Source organism: Scyliorhinus torazame, chromosome 2 (assembly GCF_047496885.1).
Source record: "Scyliorhinus torazame isolate Kashiwa2021f chromosome 2, sScyTor2.1, whole genome shotgun sequence".
Lineage (NCBI taxonomy): Eukaryota > Metazoa > Chordata > Chondrichthyes > Carcharhiniformes > Scyliorhinidae > Scyliorhinus > Scyliorhinus torazame.
Genome location: NC_092708.1, coordinates 196,971,837 through 196,993,416, shown reverse-complemented (window position 1 = coordinate 196,993,416; position 21,580 = coordinate 196,971,837). Strand labels below are relative to the sequence as shown.

The 21,580-nt window shown below is 46.2% G+C and overlaps 1 protein-coding gene across 8 annotated transcripts in view; it reads left to right on the top strand.

Moving 5' to 3' along the window:
- agap1 (ArfGAP with GTPase domain, ankyrin repeat and PH domain 1) overlaps positions 1-21,580 on the top strand; it is a 1,093,107-nt gene that overhangs the window by 651,536 nt on the left and 419,991 nt on the right. For 7 of the 8 annotated variants that reach the window (XM_072482227.1, XM_072482220.1, XM_072482237.1 and 4 more), the window contains 2 exons: positions 17,690-17,817; positions 19,441-19,596. In XM_072482227.1, the coding sequence (XP_072338328.1) occupies positions 17,690-17,817; positions 19,441-19,596 (284 nt within the window). The remainder of the gene's footprint in view (positions 1-17,689; positions 17,818-19,440; positions 19,597-21,580) is intronic. The other variant, XM_072482209.1, reaches the window with a different exon arrangement.

Genomic DNA, 21,580 nt, shown 5'->3' with positions numbered 1-21,580 from the left:
CGCCACCATATAGTGAGGTCTTTGGTTGGTAGGCAGGAATGACTGAAAAGTGGTGCTTTCAAGAGTCAGGAAGCCATGTTAGACTTGGTGCAGGACATGTTGGACCTGGCGGCTTTGTGATTATGATTTAGGCCCTGGAGGTGAAGTGCCTCTGGTAGTTCTTGACATTGATTATACGGTACTATGCTGCTAGTCGTATTGGGCTAACAATTCATGACTTCAAATCCTGGTGTGATAATTATTGATATTGAAATCAATAAATCTGGCCCTTGCTGCCAACCCCAAACCTGGATTGTTGTCTAACCCCAAACCTGCAAACTCTACGCAACCTGTCTGACATGGGACTCCTTTGTGTTGGACCAGTTAATGATTTACATTGTGGTTTATTACAGTTATAACAACAACTTGCATTTATGGTGCCTTTTACATAGAAGGACTCTGTCAGGACACTTCACAGAAGCATAATCAAAGATGAAACTGAAGAAGCAGTTAAATTTAAAGTACCCATTTTTTTTTCCAATTAAGGGGCAATTTACCGTGGTCACTCCACCTACCCTGCACATCTTTTTGGGCTGTTGGGGTGAGACCCACGCAGACATGGGGGGGAATGTGCAAACTGTACACGGAGAGTGACCCGGGATCGAACCAGGGTCCTTCGTGCTGTGAGGCAACAGTGCTAACCATGGTGCCACCGTGCTGCCCTGAAGAAGCAGCAATTAAGAGGGGGTGAACAGAATCGTGTCAGAGATGGGTTTTGGGGAAGGACTTAAAGGAAGAGGGAGAAGCAGAGCTGTTAGGGGAGTGAGCTCCATAGCTTAAGCATTGGACAGTTGATGGTCTGGTCACCATTGGTGGGTTAAGGAAGTTTGGTACACCGGGGTCTAGAGTCAGATGAAGGTAGAGATCTCAAGAGGGTAGTTGAGTTTTAAGAAATTAGAAAGAGGGGCTAAGGCCTTGCAGGAATTCTAACATGAATATGAGACTTCAAAGGCATTGATAGTTTGGGAGCCTATACAGGTTAGCGAGCGCAGGACCAACCATTCCAAATTATTGGGATTCTCTTTGTAATTGAGGATTGATTTCTGAGGCACTCCCAGGAGCTGGTGAAAGATCCCGACAGTATATTAACCCATGCCATGAGGCCCAAATCAAGCAACCCTGCCCCGTTTATATTTATATTTCATATTCACTGGGTTGCCGTCTCTTAGTATTACAATTGGTGGGGGGGGTGAAGACTGCTCTTGGCACTGTTGCCTCATTGGTGGAAGATTCTTAAATCAGAATTTCAATTGTTGTCAACAATTTGGGATCTTTGCAAATTAATGGGAACATTTATTTAAGATGGACGTTTGGAGTCTAGGATACAAAACTCTGGGGCCCACAAGGTCAACAACCTGTCATCGGGAAAATGTTGGAAGTTATTATTAAAGAAGATATAGCAGGGCGCTTGGATAAGCTCAAGATAATCGGGCAGAGTCAACATGGTTTTATGGAAGGGAAATCAGCTTATTGGAGTTTTTTGAGGAAGTAACATGTGCTGTGGATAAACCAGTGTATGTACTGCACCGAGATTTCCAGAAGGCATTTGATAAAGTACCATACCAAAGGTTATTGTGGAAAATAAAAGTCCATGGTATATAGTAGGTGGAACATTGGCATGGAGAGAAGATTAGCTAGCTAACAGGAGGTAGCAAGTAGACGTAAATTAGACTTTTTCAGGTTGGCAAGATGTCACAACTGGTGTGTCACAGGAATCAGTGTTGGACCTCAATTGTTTACAATTCATATAAATTACTTGGATGGATGGGATAGTTGCTCAATTTGTTGGTGACACAAAGATAGGTAGGAAAGTAAGTTGTGGCGCAGCACAGTGGCGCAGTGGGTTAGCCCTGCTGCCTCACGGCGCTGAGGTCCCAGGTTCGACCCCGGCTCTGGGTCACTGTCCGTGTGGAGTTTGCACATTCTCCCCGTGTTTGTGTGGGTGTCGCCCCACAACCCAAAATGATGTGCAGGCTAGGTGTATTGGCCACATTAAATTGCCCCATAATTGGAAAAATGAATTGGGCACTCTAAATTTATTTTTAAAAAGGAAAGTAAGTTGTGAAAAGGACCTAAGACGTGCTGTTGGGTCATTTGGACATTCTGAATTCTCCCTCTGTGCGCCCGAACAGGCGGCGGAATGTGGCGACTAGGGGCTTTTCACAGTAACTTCATTGCAGTGTTAATGTAATCCTACTTGTTACAATAAAGAATATTATTATAAGGAGCCTACAAAAATATATAGATAAGCTGAGAGTGAACGAAGATCTGAAAAATTGAGTATAATGTGGGAAAATGTCCATTTTGGCAGCAATAATAAAAAAGAAGCATATCTTCTAAATGGTGAGAGATTGCAGAGCTCTGAGGTACAAGGGGGTCTGGGTGTCCTAGTGCATGAATCACAAAAGATTTGTATGCAGGTACAGCAAGAATTGGTAATAGACTGTTATCATTTATTGTAGGGAAATTGAATACAAATGGAAGGAGGTTATGCTTCAGTTGCACAGGGCTTTGGTGAGACCACAGTTGGAGTATTGGTCACCATATTTAAGGAAGGATGAAAATGGGTTTGAAGCAGCTCAGGGAAGGTTTACCAGAATAATACCTGCAACGGGTGGGTTATCTTATGAGGAAAGGTTGGACAGGCTCAGCTTGTATCCACTGCAGCTTAGAAAAGTAAGAGGCGACTTGATTGAAATGTATAAGATTCTGAGGGGTATTGACAGGGTGGATGGGGAGAGGATGTTTCCTCTTGTGGGAGAATCTAGAACTAGGGGTCACTGTTTAAAAATAAGGGATCACCTATTTAACATGAAGCAAAGTTTTTCTCTCAAAGTTGTGAGTCTTTGGGATCCCTCACTGAAAAAGTGGTGGAAGCAGTCTTTGAATATTTTTAAGGCAGCGGTGGATAGACGTTCGGTAAGCAAGGAGATGTTACATTACTGGGAGTAGGCGGGGTGCAGATTTGAGGTTGCTATCAGATCAGCCATGATCTTATTAAATGGCGGAGCGAGAGCTGAATGGCCTCCTCCTGCTCCTTGTTCATATGTTGATAACCTATGGTTTAAAGGGATTCTGAAGGGGACATGTAAAACGTTATAGTGCTGATAATCTACATGGAGAAACAGCAAACATTTGTTTTATAGGAAGTGGGCATCACTGGCAAGGCCAGTGTTGTTGCCCATCCCTAACTGCCACTTGCACAGAGTGGCTTGCTCGGCCATTTCGGAGGGGCAGTTAAGAGTCAACACATTGCTGTGGGTCTGAAGTCATTCTATTCCAGACCAGGTACGGATGACATATTTCCTTCCCCTAAAGGGGCATTAATGAACCAGATTGTTTTTCACGTGATCACCATTAGCAACACTAGCTTGAATTCCAGATTTTATTAATTATACATTAATAATATATTACAGGGACCTGAAACACCCCGCAAATAAGGATGAACTCAAATTCCAAGGGTAGATGAGCTAAAGTAATGTTCTCTGGTATATATGCATTTGGAAAGAGGGAAATTGACCAGAGAAAATTGAGGTGACTGATAGGCATGAGTGCAACAGTGATATCTTCCAGAATAACTGGAAATCCTGTGAGACAGGCTGCACTTAAACCAGATAGAGGCAAAGAGACGTGAAGGATCCTCAGGCAACATTGATACTGGAGAAGTGGGGAGAGGACAGAGAAAGAACAGAATCCCAGATGAGGTAAGTTCATTGGGAGGAAGCAATCAACAGGTATGGTTGCAGATTCCCAGAGGGACACGAAGCAAGAGACTAAGAGTAAGCAGTATACTCGAGAGACCTGCCATCTACTGTGAGATGTAATTGAAAATTGCAGGTAAGTGTTATGTGATCAAACCTCCAAGACTGCCGATGAGAGTTGACAATCCTACAAGTGATGAGTGATTGCAATTTTTCGATACACATGATGAATTGCTTTTGGGATAAGGTAATTGGTATTAACCTTTGGACTGTCAGTGGAGTTGGGTTTTGAAGATTTCCAAACATCGCGGTAGACTTTGCCTGCAGCGCTAGTTGTTGAAAATGGAAGCTGAACTTTAGAAACCCATGTCAACTGGGACGAGGATGTGAAATAAGCTGCGAAGGGGCTCAAATCAGTTCTCCAGAACAAATGTAATGTTTTCTAATTTACGCCTTTTTAATAAAAGGTTTACTTTTGAGGAACTCGTTATTCTAAAAGCACGCTGTGCCTTGGGCAAGGTTTGTTGGCAGCAACATTTGTAATAATGGGATTCCACTGCTAATCTATTAGATTAGTGTAAATGATATATACTAGAGATTCTATCCATGGCATTGCACAATAGGGAGTCAAGGCAATGTAGTCTGTGGGCAATGAGGGGCTAATTAGATCAGGATGTGCAAATGTAACTTGGACTTCATTCTGAGCTCACGCAATTTGTTATTTTTAGATACATGCATTTTAAATTTCTGTACCCCGATTTATAGGAATTGCCTGTGTGGAGTGGTTGAGGCGAATGATAGTTATGGAGAAGCTAGGTAATCACGTGGAAGAAAGGACTAGAAGGATGTGTTGACGGTGAGAGGAGACTCCTGGAGCATAAACACTGGTGCAGATCTGTTGGGCCGAATAGCCTGTTTCTGTTACGTTAATGTTATGTCAACTTGTCATGGTGCAATCACACTTCACCCAGTTGAGCACCTCCTGGAATCCTCACGGTTTTAATTTTCAAATTCTTCCAGTTTCAAAGAAGGCAATTGAAGTTGATACTTTGACTGATCATATTTCTTTATTTTTTTCCTGGGGTGTGGGTGTCGCCAGCTGAACCAGCATTTGTTGCCCTTCCCTAATTGCCCTTGAACTGAGTGGCTTGCTCGGCCATTTCATGAGGCAGTAAAGAGTCCATCATCTGGATCTGGGCTCACATGTAGGTAAGGACATCAGATTTCCTGACCAAAAGGACATAGTGAACCAGATGGATTTTTTAGGACCATTTGTGATTGCTGAGGCTAAATATTCAAGTTTGGATTATTAATTAAATTTTAATTTCATCAGTTGCCCATGGTGCAATTTGAATCTTTGCCCCCAGAGCATCAGCCTGGGCCTCTGGATAACTGTTCCAGTGACATTACCACTTTCTCCTCTTCAGAATCCCTTCAAACCATAGGTTGTTGTCCTCATGGGCCCCATAGTCGTGTATCATAGACTCCACGGGCATGAATCGTCACAGATCGCCATTGCCGTGGCCAGCAAGACAGCCATCTTGCTGCGCACCCCACTGACCACCCACCTTGGCCCCTGGCTCTGCAGAGTGACACCGGCTGTATGGGTGCCCCAAAACCACACCCCCACAAACCCCTCCGTGATACATGTCTGCCGCACTATGGGGTGCGGGCCCTGGGTTGACAGTAACACAGGATCTGGTCCATGGGATGGAGGATGGTGACACCCGGCTCTTTGATGAGATCTGGTGCTCCGCATCATTTGACAACACCTGACTCCAGACCACGGTGGCATTTTCCACCTGGGTGATCCCTGCATGCGGGCTGGCCATTCCAATACACGGTGAGGGTAGTGGGGACGGTCGGGGGGGGGTGAAGAGAGGGTAGGGAACCCAGCCCACCCACAACGTCCGCACATTCCCCCCCCCCCCCCCCCCCCCCCCCCCCCCCCGTCAATACCCCATCTCTGGCCAGCCCAGCCCACCCCCCACACCCATCTGGCAGAGCACTGAGGCAGGTTGTAACAGTTTGAACAGGTGTTTAATGTGCACAAATATTTACAGATATGTACCCTAGCCCCTATAACTAAACTGTGCTCTGCACCGGTGCCGAATTAACTGGTGTCTAACTTTCTGGCCTCCCGGGCCCAAACACTACGTCGAGGTGGATCCTCAGATGATACATCAGGAGTGGAGGTGGCCTGATCTTATGCCCTCCCTGCGACCTGGGTCCCCGTTGGTGGCCGCGTCCTGGGGCAACCGGGCCTGGATGGGCCTGGCTGCTGCTCGGGTGTCCCTGTTCTGCGTGCTGACCACCAGTTGTGCCAGGATGGTGAGGGCGGGGGGATGTGCTGCAGTGTTCCGGCACCTCCCCTGCAGGAGTCACCGGCATGGGCTTCGTCACCTCCTCCTCCTTCGGGTGCCCGATGGCCCCCAGGCTACTCCATGGGATGGGGGTGCGAGCCGAGCTATCCACTGAGGCTCCCCCACCACCTGCCACTGCCAATCCTTACTCTGGTCTCGACCAGGTTCTGCATCTGGCAATCATGGAGCACAGGGAGTGCACCATTGGCGTCTGGGACTGCGCCACATTACCCATTGATTGTGCCACCACCTACTGGGTCTGTGTCACATCAGCCAGTGACTGCACCATCTCCCTCTGGGACTGGGCCACCTCCCTCTGTTTCTGCGCCACGTCGACCAGCGCTTGGGAATACCACCAGCTTTTTCAGCCATGGCCTGCTGTGACTGAGCCACGTTCAGAAGCGCCGCTGCAATTTCCAGGTGGCTCTCACACATGTGAGGCTGCCTGTGATTTGACAACCCTGTCCTGGGCCTCCTCCAGTGCCTGCACAGAATGTCCCAGGCCTTGGACGTGCTGATCCATAACCAAAACGATCACCAGCAATGCATTCACTGCAGACGCTAGCCGTGTGGCATTGGCCTGGATGGCAGGCATGACCGACATCACCTCCTGCTCCTGCATGCGGTTGGACCCCTCCAATTGCACCTGCAGGTACTGGATGCCACCAACAACCATTCATGTATTCCCTGGCTCTGTGAGTGTCTGTTCTAGAAGCCCGAAACCTGTCTGGACAGCAGCTAGTTCCTGGGGTCTACCCGCCCACCCTACGACCGTCCGCCCCTCGAGTGTTCCTACCTCCACCTGCTGTACCGGATCAGCACCAGATAGTATTCCAGGAGCCTCTTCACTAAAGTGCCCAACCAAGGGCAGTGTCTCTGGTATGGTGGAGAGTGTTGGAGACAGCTGTGATGGGAAATCAGTGTCATCCTCGAGCTCTAGGGTGTCTTGCATCACAGGAATATGGCTCCCGTCCACACTGTGTCTCCTCATCACTGCTCGGCACACGGTTGTGGCACTGGCTGGGGGCGGGGGACTCCAAATGGACCCGCCCCATCACCAGCAGGTCCTGCAAGACACAAGACAAGATGCATGATTTGACCACGGGCCGGGGGAAAGTGGAGTGGTGGTATTGGGGGGTGGGGGGGTTGTTGACACACGTGTCGTGGGAAACCGCAACCCACCCGGCGACCTCCCTTTCCTCTGGGCCACCGACCATATCCAGGGCCCTCTGCTCAGCAATGGTGAGGGGCCGCAGGTCCGACGGCCACCCTCCAGTTTTCGCCTGCTCCCGGCAGTTATAGGCAGAAGATTTACATAATATCAAAATACCCTATTAGCTATCAGGTTCTTTGCCTAAACTCTAGGTTAAACTTTGGTGTCTATCTACCCTCCATTAGTCCCTTAGGCCTTTCTCATGTACTCTGGCCATATTCTTTCATCTTTTCTTTACCACATCTCAATCTATCTTTCCCAGACTAGTTTCATCCTCCCATGACATCCCACTATCTGTGAGACCTGCTTATAAGCATTCACAATGGCCATTGATAAACCAGGTATTGTTCACTCCAGGCGCCTCTTTTGTTCACACACTACCGGACTTCAGCAAGCATTTTAGTTAATCAAAATTACATGAAATGGCTAACACAGCTTCACGCAACTGTGGCTTTTCAAACAAGCCAATTTTTATCAAAGAATAATGATTTCTTTAATTTTAAAAAAAAATTTAAATATCCAATTTTCCCCCCCCCCCCCAATTAAGGGGCAATTTAGCGTGGCCAATCCACCTAACCTGCACATCTTTGGGTTCTGGGGGTGAGACCCACCCAGACACGTGGAGAATGTACAAACTCCACACAGGCAGTAACCTGGGGCCGTTGTCGAACCGGGTCCTCGGCACCATGGGGCAGAGGCGCTACCATGCTGCCCGTATGATTTCTTTAGTCATTATAGTGAAACCATCAGCAATTTCCTGTAAGAAATTAAAACAAAATTTTTTTTTTTACATTTAGAGTACCCAATTCATTTTTTCCAATTAAGGGGTAATTTAGCGTGGCCAATCTACCTAGCTTGCATATTTTTGGGTTGTGGGGGCGAAACCCACGCAAACACGGGGAGAATATGCAAACTCCCACACGGACAGTGACCCACAGCCGGGATTGAACCTGGGACCTCAGCGCTGTGAGGCCGCAGTGCTAACCCACTGCGCCATCGTGCTGCCTAATTTCATGTAAAACTGAACAGTATTTGGAGGATATCATTCTTGGCTGAGTCTTGATTAAGTGAATGTTGGCGTACTGCTTATTCTGGGGTCATCATATCTAAACTTGACCATGTCCCATTCCAAGGATCTCACACACTGTCGCTGGACAGCAATCAGGAGGTGAATTACTCTCCTGGTTTCCTAAAGCTCCCATATCACCATCACAGTCCTGACTGAGCCAGGATTATTTACCAAAGACCTCAAACCACACCAAGTGTTCCTGTGTTCCACATGATTTGGGGTGGGGAAGGGGGGCTCTCAACCATTTAAGACGGAGATGAGAAATTCCTCCACCCAGGGGGTTGCGAATTTTTGGAATTGTCTAACCCCAGAGAGCTGTGGAAGCTTAGTCATTGAGTATACTCAAGGCTGAGATTGATTGGTATTTGAACTTGGAAGGGAATCGAGGGATATTGTGAATGTGCAGGAAGGTAGAATTGAGGTTGAATAATCTCATTGAACGGCAGAGCGAGTTTGAGGGCCTGTATGGCCAACACCTGATTCTATTTCTTTGTACCAACTCTGAGTGATGGAACCTGCTCTCCTCTTTGCACTGGCACAACAGTGGGTGGCGATTTAATATGGATTATAAGCATGCACACACCCAATGTGCAGTGTGTTGGAGTTCCACAACATGTCACCTAACCTGTCAGGGTAGGGCTTATTTAGTGAATAATTTGTGTTTCCCTGCCATTTAAAGTGAGGAAACAGTGTGAGTTTCAGTGAGCCAAAATGGACTGAAGCATACTTTAATGTTTACTTTCATCACCCAGTGTGGTGACTCTCTGGGATTAGCCAAAAATGTGAGAAAGCACATAGAATTTCCAGCCCATCTGGCTGTGATTATGTGCTAGTTATGCAGATCCAGCTCTTCAAGGGGCATTTCAGCAATGAGCCAAGGTGTAAGATGCATGCAGTGAATTGCAGTGAATGGGTCTAGCCCTCAATGGAATTTTCTCTGAAGGCATAACATTCCTGTAGGTGAATCTGTGATCAGAACGTGATGGGATCCGGGCTAAGTGGAGGAGTTCCGGGAAAATTACAGCCAGTGCTGTGCCTTTGGGAAGTTTCTCCTATTGAATAAAAGTAGAGGAAATGTGACTGAAGTTGCGTAAAGTGCAGTAAAGCCAGTCAGCAAGAATGGCCGGCTTTCCGTAAGAGTTTGCCCAGTTGTGATGGTGATAGCTGCGTAAATTATGTTAATATACTGAGAGTCGGAGTTTTGTTACTCAAATGCAGTGGAAAATCAAGGACAGGATTTCCCTTCCGGGGTGGAACAATGGCCTGCTTCTGGGTCACGAACCTGCTCCTGGGGTAGAGAACCTGGCCCTAATTTTCATGCAGGCATGCCCTTAATAGGCATGGATACAGTTTTGGCAACCAATTAGTGGTCACAGAGGAGTTGGGACTGTGCAAGTGCAGGCTCAATTTAACAAGATCTCAACAGCCATTATTGCAGCTGCCATTTCATTGTGTTACGCAATGTTGGAGAGGTGCCTCAGGAAGGGATTGGATTTGTTTATTGTCACATGTACCGAGGTACAGTGAAATGTAAAGTCCTGCATAGAGCTCAGACAGATCATTCCGTACATGGAAAGAAAATACATAGGGTAAACATAAAATACATAATGTAAATACATAGACCCAGGCATTGGGAGAAGCATACAGGAGTGTAGCACGGTAGCACAAGTGGATAGCACTGTGCTTCACAATGCCAGGGTCCCAGGTTCGATTCCCAACTGGGTCACTATCTGTGCGGAGTCTGCACGTTCTCCCCGTGCCTGCCTGGGTTTCCTCCGCGTGCTCCGGTTTCCTCCCACAATCCAAAGACGTACAGGTTAGGTGGATTGGCCATGATAAATTGCCCTTAGTGACCAAAAAGGTTAGGAGGGGTTATTGGGTTACGGGGATAGGGTGGAAGTGAGGGCTTAAGTGGGCCGGTGCAGACTCGGTGGTTCAAGTGGCCTCCTTCTGCACTGTATGTTCTCTGTTCTATGTGTGAAGAGATCAGATCAGTCCATCAGAGGGTCGTTTAAGAGTCTGTTAACAGCGGGAAAGAAGCTGTTTTTGAATCTATTCGTACGTGTTCTCAGACTTTTGTATCTCCTGTCCAATGGAAGAAGTTGGAAGAGTGAGTAAGCCGGGTGGGAGGGGCCTTTGATTATGCTGCCCGCTTTCCCAAGGCATCGGGAGATGCAGACAAAATCAATGAATGGGACGCAGGTTTGTGTGATGGACTGGGCTGTGTTTACGACTTTCTATAGTTTCTTATGGCCTTGGCCAGAGCAGTTGCCATACCAGGCTGTGATGCAGCCACATAAGATGCTTTCTATGGTGCATATATAAAAGTTGGTAAGAGTCAATGTGGACATGCTGAATTTCCTTAGATTCCTGAGAAAATATAGGCGCCGTTGTGCTTTCTTGGTCGCAGCGTCGACCTGGGTAAACGAGGACAAATTGTTGATAATGTGCACACCTAGGAATTTGAAGCTGTCAACCACCTCGGCCGCATTGATGCAGACAGGGGTGCGTATGATACTTTACTTCCTGAAGTCAATGACCAGCTCTTTACGGCAGAGTTCAGGCTGGATTGCATTGGTTCAGGGGCCATCCCACCCCAACACAAAATTTTACCTGGCAGCCTTGCCCACACATGTCTTTACATAGGACAGTTCTACCATTTCGGGAACAAATCTGGCGAGGAAGACATTCATTCCCATTTGTAGCCCCCAAGTCCCCCCTGGGAGCAGACCATGTGTGCACTCTGATCGAATTGAAAACCTGACCCTTAATGAGCTATCAGTCTTTAATGACCTTAATTGCCATGGTTAATGGATTGAGCTGGATCACCCCCCCCCCCCCCTCCCCAGGCTTGGTGAAACTCGCTGACGATGGGCACTGTGTCAGAAACCACCTACCTCCATTTGACCTCAAAATTCAGCCACAGATGTCAATAGCAGCAACTGTAGGGGGGGAAAAAGCAGCAAACCTTTCCCCTCCTGACGGTGCTTGTCCTCAATTCCTTTTTGTAGCGGGTTTTCTTTTAACATTCTCATGAGAACCTTGTTTAATCAATAAATAAATGATTCTACAGTGACAACAATATTGAGATTATCTGTTGAAATATTTAAGTTGCCTGTGAATTGAGCTCCAATCAATGGTCTGAATGATGGTGCGACTAATTGATTTGCACAGCTCTGCCTTGGTAAGCTTGGAAGAGCGCTAGCAGGTTTAGATTTAAACTTTTTTAGCTTGCAGTTCTGTGTGAAGGTTTTCACGAAAACAAATGTAAATTCTACCCTGAACAAGATAGGCTATTGCAGTGGCAGTTCGTAGCTTAGCTTGGTGCTTGATTTAACGTTGTCCTACAATACTGCCAGTTTGAGCTTGGCAAGGTACTTCTGAAGTGTTAGGGATCTGGCAACTCAGCATAGAAACTTCAGAAATCTGTTTCTCTTGCAGTTTCATCCGACTCTGTCCTAGATTTTCCCATTCTTCTCCCAGTTTTTCCTTGAGTCTCTCCTAGATTATCCCATTCTTCTTGCTTCTCTCGACTCTCTCCCAGAGTCTGCTGACAGTCTCCTTGTTTCTCCATGCTCTTTCCCTGTTTGTCCCTACTCTCTCCCAGTAGCTCCTGACTTTCTCCTAAATTGCCTCGTTCTTTTCCAAGTTTGTCCTGACTCTCTCTCAGTTTCTTTCTACTGTCCTGTTGGCCACTCATAGTGCCCAAAGGTTAGGTGGGGTTACGGGGATAGAGTGGGGGAGTAGGCCTCGGTAGAGTGCTCTTTTGGAGAGTCGGTGCAGACTCAGTGGGCCGAATGGAGGGATTCTATTCTATGGATTCCATCAGTGTACATATGAAAGCTAGGTGGTTCTGGAGGCTGGGAAACATAGAACGATAGGGCACAGATGGTTCCTGTAGTTTTCTTGGGCATCTGATTTGTGACTCCAGCTTTTCTTTTGGGGCTACAAATGGGAATTAATGTCTTCCTTGCCAGATTTGTTCCCGAAATGGTAGAACTGTCCTATGTAAAGAGATTGGGGAAACTGGGCGGTATTCTGCCCCGTCTATCCCTTTAAAATTCTTAAAGGGATAGACAGGGCAGATGCAGATTTGCCCTGGTTGGGGAATCATGAAGAGAATTTGTTTCACTCAGAGGGTTGTGAATTTTTGGAATTCACTGTCCCAGAAGGCTGTGGAAGCTCAGTCACTGAATATGTTTAAAGCAGAGATTGATAGATCTCTAAATGCCGATGATGTAAAGGTAGTGAAGTGGATGATCAGCTGTGATATTGAACGGCGGAGCAGGTTCGATGGGCTGAATGACCTGCTCCTGCTCTTATGTTCCCTTATTGTTGAGTTCCATTAAAACTGAGCAATCAGAAAGCAAGTCAGACTTCTACATTTGTCTGGATCGTGCTAAAGCATAGGTCCTACGGACAGGTGGCCAAAAGCATTGTCAAGGAGATCACTTCGATGGGCGAGAGAGGTAAGGAGGTGCATAGAGGGAATTCTAGTTTCTTGGACCTCGAAGTCAAAAGGCACAGCTGCTAATGGTGGACAAGGAAAATTGGGGGGGGTGCAAGAGACCAGAGTTGGAAGAGTGCAGAGATCATGGAGGGTTGTAGGAAACATACCCTCTAATTTTATTTTACTGCATAGCAACTTTTTAAAAGTGTGCAGACCCTATGTTTCTTTGTGCAACCGCGTACACGTGATAACATAAAGGGGCCAGCCGGTCTGTGTACAAATTTTCAGGCCATGCTGTTTAGATTGCATTGGTTTAGGGCTAGAGGAGATTATAGAGATGGTCCATCATTTAGAGAAAATATGACTTTCTTGCGTTGGGACTTAGCATTGAAATTATTTTGGGGCCCACAAAAGGAGCTATGCCAATTGCAAATAGCTGGAGGTTTCATCACATGACTCCACATTCCAACCATTAGTCGGCCAACACATCCATCCTTGTGACGCTCGGCCTTCCTACGCCAATCGGAAAGCAAACTCATTACCCCATTGGATGATGCTTGACCGTCAGCCAAAGCAGCCTTTTCTTCCCCCATTTTCAATACTTTTTTAACTGGTAAAGAGAAATAAAGTGACAAAACAATTTTTTTTAACTGTCCCAGTGACATTTCCCCAGGGTCACACACAGCAGTGTCCTGGAGATTGATCTTCAATTCCTGGAGACTTCAGGCCAATCCAGGAGGGTTGGCAACCCGACACATCTGACGCGTGCAGTTGTAGGGAGATAGTGGTGCACATCCCGCTCTAGTCCACAACTCGGCAGACAGTAACATGGCAGCTTTCTGTGTGGGTAAATCATATTGACACCATTAGTGAATTAGCGGTGTGCAACACATAGTTCCCCCCGTTTTAGAGTTTTTAAACAAAGTGTTCATGGGATGTGAGCATTGATGGCAAGAGCAGCAATTATTGTCCATCCCTAATTGCTCTCGAGAAGGTTAACCCACAGAGTGGTATCCAAGCTGGGCTTAACATAGCACAGGCTCCGATAAACTGCATGGGAACCAAGAGGAAGGAATTCCAAAATGGAAAGTGCAAGGAAATGACAGATTTAATGAAGAAAGTAGTTGAGGAACCCTTAACTCTTCTTTCCCATGTGGCAGCCTCACCTTTATTCTTTGCCCACTCTAGAATCCTGTACATTTCCTAATTTTAAAATATGTTTTGTCTTTCATCCTCAATTATTTTCTTCCTTCTCTCTTGAAAGACCTGGCTCCCACTGGGTCACAGCTACCAGCTAACCCACTGATAACTTTGCCCAACCCATTCCACACGGGTGCCCCCAAAAGCAGTCGCTGCCAGCAAGCTATCGAGCCATTTCTGGTACATCTAATCCTGATTTAACATCAGATCCACTTTCACATTCCACAGCATTTCCCAATCCCATGACTTCCACCAACGAGAGCAGCCAGGCTGGCCGTCGCAAGTCAAACACGAATCAAAATATATTCTTTCAGAGGATGTGGACGTCACTGGCTAGGCCAGCATTTGTTTCCCATCCCTAATTGCCCTTGAGAAGATGGTGGTGATCCACCTTCTTGACCCGCTGCAGTCCATGTGATGTAGGAACACCCACTGTGCTGTTAGGGAGGATGTTCCAGGATTTTGACTGAGGGTTAGTGAAGGAACGGTGATATATTTCCAAGTCAAGTCAAGATGGTGAGTGGCTCGGAGGGGAACTTCCAGGTGGTGGTTCCCCAGGTATCTGCTGCCGTTTTCCTTCTGATGATAGCAGTTGGAGGTTTAGAAGGTGCTGTCAAAGGAGGCTTGATGAGTTGCTGCAGTGCCTCTTGTATATGGTCACTTAAGAGGTATTTCACTGTTTGTTCAGTGCCGCTGGACCAAAATCTTGAAACCCTCTGCCTAACAAAACCTTCACCACATGGACTGCAGTGGTTCAAGAAGGTGGCTCACAACACCACCTCAAGGTCAATCAGAGGTGGGAAGAAAATGCCGGTCTGGCGAGCGATGCTTGCATCCCAGGTTGAATTGAACCAATGGTGGGCAACCTGTGGCCCGGGAGCCATATGTGGCCCATCAGGGTTCTGAGTGTGACACAAGGCATTTTGTTGGCTGTTGCCCACGCGCGCCACATTCCGCTGTTTTCCATCCACATCATTTTTTCCTATCAATATGACTGAAGTGCTGAGCATGTAAAGTAAGGGCAAGTGAAGTGAGGTGTATGCTGATTGTACACAACAGTGACTGTGGGAGTCGCGCGCTCCCTGGCCTCCAATCGAGCGTAAATATTTATTTTGTTTTTACCACTTAAAGTTGATGACAGTTCGATTAATATATGAACGATTAAGCATTTTCTAACTTATGAAATGTTCAGCACGTATTAAATGTATTAAATCTTATTCAAGGGTCATGGTTAGTAAACAAGCCTGATTTCAATCTTGTGGCCCACTGATATGAAGGGAGGGCCGCTCAAGCGACCCACTCACTGGCCTAGGTTGCCCATCACTGAATTAAGCGTTGACATTTTTCCAGTAGAGTTGCTGGCTAGTGAACGTGAGGGATAGCCTTGGCTGATTGTTTTTGTTTTGCTCCTGTCAAAACCCTTTGGATTTCACAAATGACTGCTGCCCTCGTTTCACTCCCTGTTCATTTGTCACATGTATTGTCATTTTATTTCCTTTCGCTTGACCTTTTGCTGGTTGTGTGACAATCAGGCACTAGAGTAATGAACAATTCAAATAATTAAAGTGACTCAATTACCAGACCCAAGTGTATCTGTAGAAACTTGTACTTTCCTATTTTAAGTACAGCCTTTGGAAAGCTCAGGGAACACTGTACATATTTAAATGCAGGCCGCCACAAGACTTCGGGAACACTATTCATATGAATGTTATGTATGTAAAGGGTGTGGTAGCATAATGGTTATGTTATTGGGCTAGTAATGTAGGGACTTGGGTCAATCATCTGAAGACATGAGCTCAAATTCTCCCCATGGCAGAATTTGGAATTTAAATTGTACAAACAAATCTGGAATAAAAGGCTCAAAAATAGAAGTTAAAAATTAATGGTGACCATGAAATTATTGGATTGTTATGAAAGCCCATTTGATTCATTAATGCCCTTCAGGGAAGGAAATCTGCAGTCCTTACTCGGTCTGACCTGTACGTGACCCAGACCCACAGCAATGTGGTTCGCTTTCAACGAACCATTGAAATGGCCTAATCTCTGAGTTATATTGATGACCACCACAACCACCTCAAGGACAATTAATGATGGTCAATGAATGCGGCCTTGCCTGTGATGCTCACATCCCATGAATCAATTAGAAGTGTAATTTAACACCCTTAAATTATATACAGGCTTATTTAAAATATAACCCGAGTGGAGCAGAGCATCAGTTTAAGTTGGAGTTCCAGCTGCACTTGCTAGGCTTGTCATTTGCATTAATTTCACCTCCCTCAGGATCGTGGTGTTCTGAATTTGGCTGGGGGAGGGGGGATGGTGCGGTACAGAAGGAGCACAGCACTGACTTTCGTTTTAACACGTTTTGCTATTATGCTTTCAGACAGTGCTATTAACACCTACTCTGGGCCAATGCTTTGTTCCTTTGCCACAAACATTCTCACTCATTTTGCCTTTTGCTCCATGACATCTCTCACCTTCTAACCCATCCCTGACCTTCCCTTTTTTCTCCACCTGACACTTTCCCTTTTTCAACAGCATGGAACACATAACATTTCTACCTCCCTTCAGTTCCGAAGAGGAATCACCGTGGACTTGAACTTGAAACATGAAGCCTGTTTCTCTCTCCGTTGATGCTGCCAGACCTGCTGAGTTTTCCAAGTGCTTTCTGTTATTGCTTTATTTTTTTAATAGATTTAGAGTACCCAATTTTTTTTTCTAATTAAGAGGCAACTTAGCGTGGCCAATCTACATGCCCTGCAAACCTTTGAGTGAAACCCACGCAGACACGGGGAGAATGTGCATACTCCACACAAACGTGACCCAGGGCCGGTATCGAACCTGGGTCCCTGGCACTGTTAGGGAGTAGTGCTAACCACTGCGCCACCATGCTGCCCTGCTTTCTGTTTTTCAAAAAAAACCATTTTATTTCGCAATTTGTTATTTTTTAACAACAATTTCAAATGCAAAAATAACTCCGTAAATAATACCCCCCCCCCCAACCAACAACCATACCCAGCCAACATGGCTTACACAAACGGTTCCCCAGTCCCTCCTCCTCCACTCGCTGATCCCGTCTAAACTAAACTATCTCCCCCTACCCCCCATTCCCTAGCCCCCCCTTCCTGCTTTCTGTTTTTATAATAAAAATAGCGTATTTGCCTTTGCAATTTGTCACCTTTAGATCTTCCTTAAAGAACCTATTGAAACATTCCAAACAAAGACAAACTTACATTTGTATAGCGCCTCTCATGACCTCAGGATGCCCCAGAATACTTCACAGCCAATGACGTGATTTTGAAGTGTGGTGACTGTTGTATTGTCGGAAACGGGACAGCCAACTTGTGCACAGCAAGATCCCATAAACAGCAGTGTGCTAATGACTGGATAATCTGTTTTTAGTTGGTTGAAGGATAAAATTTGACCAGGTTACTGGGTGCAAATTCTGTTGTTCCTCTTCATAATAGCGCCACGGGATCTTTAATGTCCACTTGGGTGAGCAGATGGTTTGATGTCTTATCTGACAGGGCACCTCTATCAGGGCAGCACTCCCTCAGCACTGCACTCAAGCTTGTTAACTCACGTCTCAGGATCAAACAAGTTGAAACACTGCAGCTTAAACCTGTTCTTTTTCTACCTTCCTCCTTTTAACAGTTGCCCAAAAGATAGTGGCCACGCGGAAGAAGCAACAACTCTCTATTGGACCATGCAAGTCACTGCCCAATTCCCCAAGCCACTCGTCAGTGTGTTCTGCACAGGTCTCTGCCGTTCACGCCAGCCAGGTATGTGGTCCAGGGCGGGTTCAGGGGAGGACGAATGAATGTGGAGAACCTATCTAAAGAAACAAGCAAACAGCATGCTGCAGGACAATGCCATTCTCCCCAATTTGTCTGGATCGGTATCCACTTCAAGGTTTGAACCTATGGGTTGAAGCACAGCGTAGTCCATTTGGAAAACTGATTGAACTCTGGGGTCTCCAGGATAGCTCAAAGTGAAGCTAACACCTTACACATTGTTTAAAATCCTGAAGGGTTTAGATAGAATAAAGCAAAACTGTTTCAAGAGGCTAGAAGGTTGATAACTAAGGGCACTGATTTAAGCTGGTTGACAAAAGAATCAGAGGCGACCTGAGGAAAAACATTTTTTTACCCAACAAGTGGTTAGAATTTATGGTTACCCAACAAGTGGTTAGGTTAGGGAAAGAGTGGGGCTAACTTCTTCAAAGTGGCAGCACGGTAGCATAGTGGTTAGTACAGTTGCTTCACAGCTCCAGGGTCCCTGGTTCGATTCCCCGCTCGGTCACTGGCTGTGCGGAGTCTGCACGTTCTCCCTGAATCTGTGGGTTTCCTCCGGGTGCTCCGGTTTCCTCCCACAGTCCAAAGATGTGCAGGTTAGGTGGATTGGCCATGCTGAATTGCCCTTGGTGTTCAAAACGTTTGGGTAGGGTTACTGGATTACGGGGAGGGTGGAGGTGTGGGCTTGGGTAGGATGCCCTTTCCAAGGGCCGGTGCAGACTCGATGGGCCGATTGGCCGCCGCCTGCACTGTAAATTCTATGAAATTCTATGAAAATAGCCGGCATAAGCTTGATGGGCCAATTGGCCTCTTTCTGAGCAGAGCAGGCATGTTCAAGATTTGGTTCCAGTTCCGTTTTGAATTTGCTGATTTGGCCTGGCAATGAGGATGTGGCAGAGGGGTTTCATTGCCCTTCGAGGAGGTAGAATTGATTGACCAGGGCTTCTAATCGCTGTTCTGGTGAACATTTCTGGTAAAGGTCGTTTTGGGCGGCATGGTGGCACAGTGGTTAGCACTGCTACCTCATGGTGCCGAGGACCCAGGTTCGATCCTGGCCCGTGTGGAGTTTGCACATTTTCCCATGACTGCGTGGGTCTTGCCCCACAACCCAAAAAGAGGTGCAGCGTAGGTGAATTGGCCATGCTAAATTGCCCCTTAATTGGAATAAAAAGAATTGGGTACTCTAAATTCTTTTTTTTTTAAATCTGAAACATGAACTCAAGTTAATCTCCACAGATGCTGCCTGGTCTGTACAGCAATTTTGTGTTTTCACATTTTTGCACTTAAGTACGCTGACTGAAGCGTAGTCATTCTTGTAATGTCAAAAATGCAACATATTCCCACCTGAGAAGGCAGAAGGGGGTCTTTGTTTCGTCTGAAAGACAGCACTTCCTTCACAGAGGCACTCCCTCGGTACTGCAGCGGGAGCCTCAGCCGCCTGGATTTAGTGCTCAAGCCTCTAGAATGGGACTTGAACCCATGACCTTCAGCTTGAGTCGGGCACATGACTCATTGAGCCATGGCTGGCTGACGGTCTAACCTGCATATGCCTTGAACAATACATGGACAGTTTCCTGCCTGTCTTTAATTGCTTCCTTCTCTGCCTTCTAGACAAGTAACGGTGGAGGAAGTTTGAGCGATTACTCCTCTTCTGTCCCTTCCACACCCAGCACAAGTCAAAAGGAGCTACGAATAGACATTCCACAAACCTCTAACACTCCAACTCCTGTTCGAAAGCAGTCCAAGCGACGGTCTAATATATTTGCTGTGAGTATTGCCTCACTTTGTGAGGATCTGGAGCATTGCCATATCATGTAGGAATAATGGGCATTGCTGAAATACGCATGTAAACAGCGGTCAGAATAGGAGTGGGTAACACCTAGGAGGAGTAAATAGCTTTGGGATTGGATTGGATTTGTTTTTTGTCACGTGTACCGAGGTACAATGAAAAGTATTGTTCTTCATACAGTTCAGACAGATCATTCTGTACATGAAAAGAAAATACATGGGGCAAACATAAAATACATAATGTGTAGTATTACTCAGTAGAATAATACTACTGTGTAGTATTACTCAGTAGAATAATACTACTGTGTCGTATTACTCAGTCGAGTAATGCTACTCAGTAGAGCTCCTGGGTGAAATGCATTTCTAGTTGGTTTCTTGGCTGGTGATTGTTTTTATTTCCAGAAGGGTCAAAGCTTTGTAGGACCTCTGTGCAGAGTTGAGGTAGCTATCAAATCCATCTCTCTCACTGCTCCTGCATTGAAATAGCTACTTGCAAACTGCATGTACATGTGTCTCCGAAGCTTCCCTCGAGTGTTCTCACTTGTCATCACTGCCCAGTTACCCCTCGCTGGAAATTGCCCATTTCTGGTCATTATTTAGAACAGACATGCAGTTTGCTCACAACGCCTCCATCATGGGATGACTCGACTCTTATTGCCTCAGTGAACACGTAAAACAGGATAATTTGAGCAATGGCTTGACCCGTGCTTGCAGAGCTATATCTATGAATCATAAAGATGTGGTTAAAGTAGTCGGTTTTGGCACAGAGCCATCACGTTCACACCAGGCCTTCGAGAACACATGACCAACTTTGACAGAGGTTGCATTCTATTTTTTTTAAAAGTAAATTTAGAGTACCGAATGTTGTGTTATGCTGCTTCGGATAACACAGGCTGCTACTTGATGCAGTCTTAACTAAAGGTTGCTCCAGACTCTGAATTGAGTTCAACGTGTTTATTGAACTATTAACACAGTTCTCAAATGAGTTAGACTCTCTGATAATCTAACTGTAGTAACTCAGTCTAACTGTACCAGCTTGCTCTAAGCCACGTGCTGGGGTGTGATGCTGCCGATCAACCCTGTCTAACTCTCTAGATGTCTGCCTGTGGAAAGAGGCAGGGTGTCAGTGCCTCATCCCTTTTATAGTGTTCATGTCATGCCCCCTTGTGGTGATGCCACCTCTGAGTGTCCTGACTACCCATTGGTTGTGTCCTATTCTGAGTGTTCATTAGTTGCATGTTTGCATATCATGACATCTCCCTTTTTTTTTAGATGTATATACATGTGAATGTGTCTGTCTAATGTGACTGACTGAGGAATACAGAACAGAACAAACAAAACAAATGCTCATAAGTCCAGTCTCTGAGACTTGCGTCCTCGTCGACCGCCGGAGAGGTGGTGGAGGGGATGACGGTGTCTTGACAGGCGAGTGGGAGGCACGACTGGTGGCCTGGTGGTTCGAGGTGTTGCTAACTTTTGCTTGGTTCAATTGGCTTTGTTTTATAACCTTTGCTCGAGAGTCGCCAGGTATCTTTATGATACTGCCACGAGGTTCAAGTTCAAGTAATGATCAATAACTCAATACACCAATCAGTAAGATTCAAATAAAAGCACGTTTATTATACACAGTAAATCGCTACTCATACTTTCTCTACTTTCTAGGCTATTTCTATCACTAACAGGCCTATACTTAGCTTCGGACTGGCCCACCAGGTCAGGGGAACAAATGGCCTTGCGTTCAGGTCCTGAGTCTGCGGGATTCAAAGCTGGTATGGACTGGTAGCTAGGAGCGCCTATCTCGTAGCGAGCGTTGACTTGAGACTTACTTGCTTGGAGGCAACAAGACTGTCAAGGGTTGGTTCGCGTTGCTGAGTGACCCTGTCAAGAAGGACGATTTGAACTTGGAGGCTTTACTTTATAGTCTCCAGGGGCTTCCCGCCCTTCGGGGCGGACCCCGTACCTG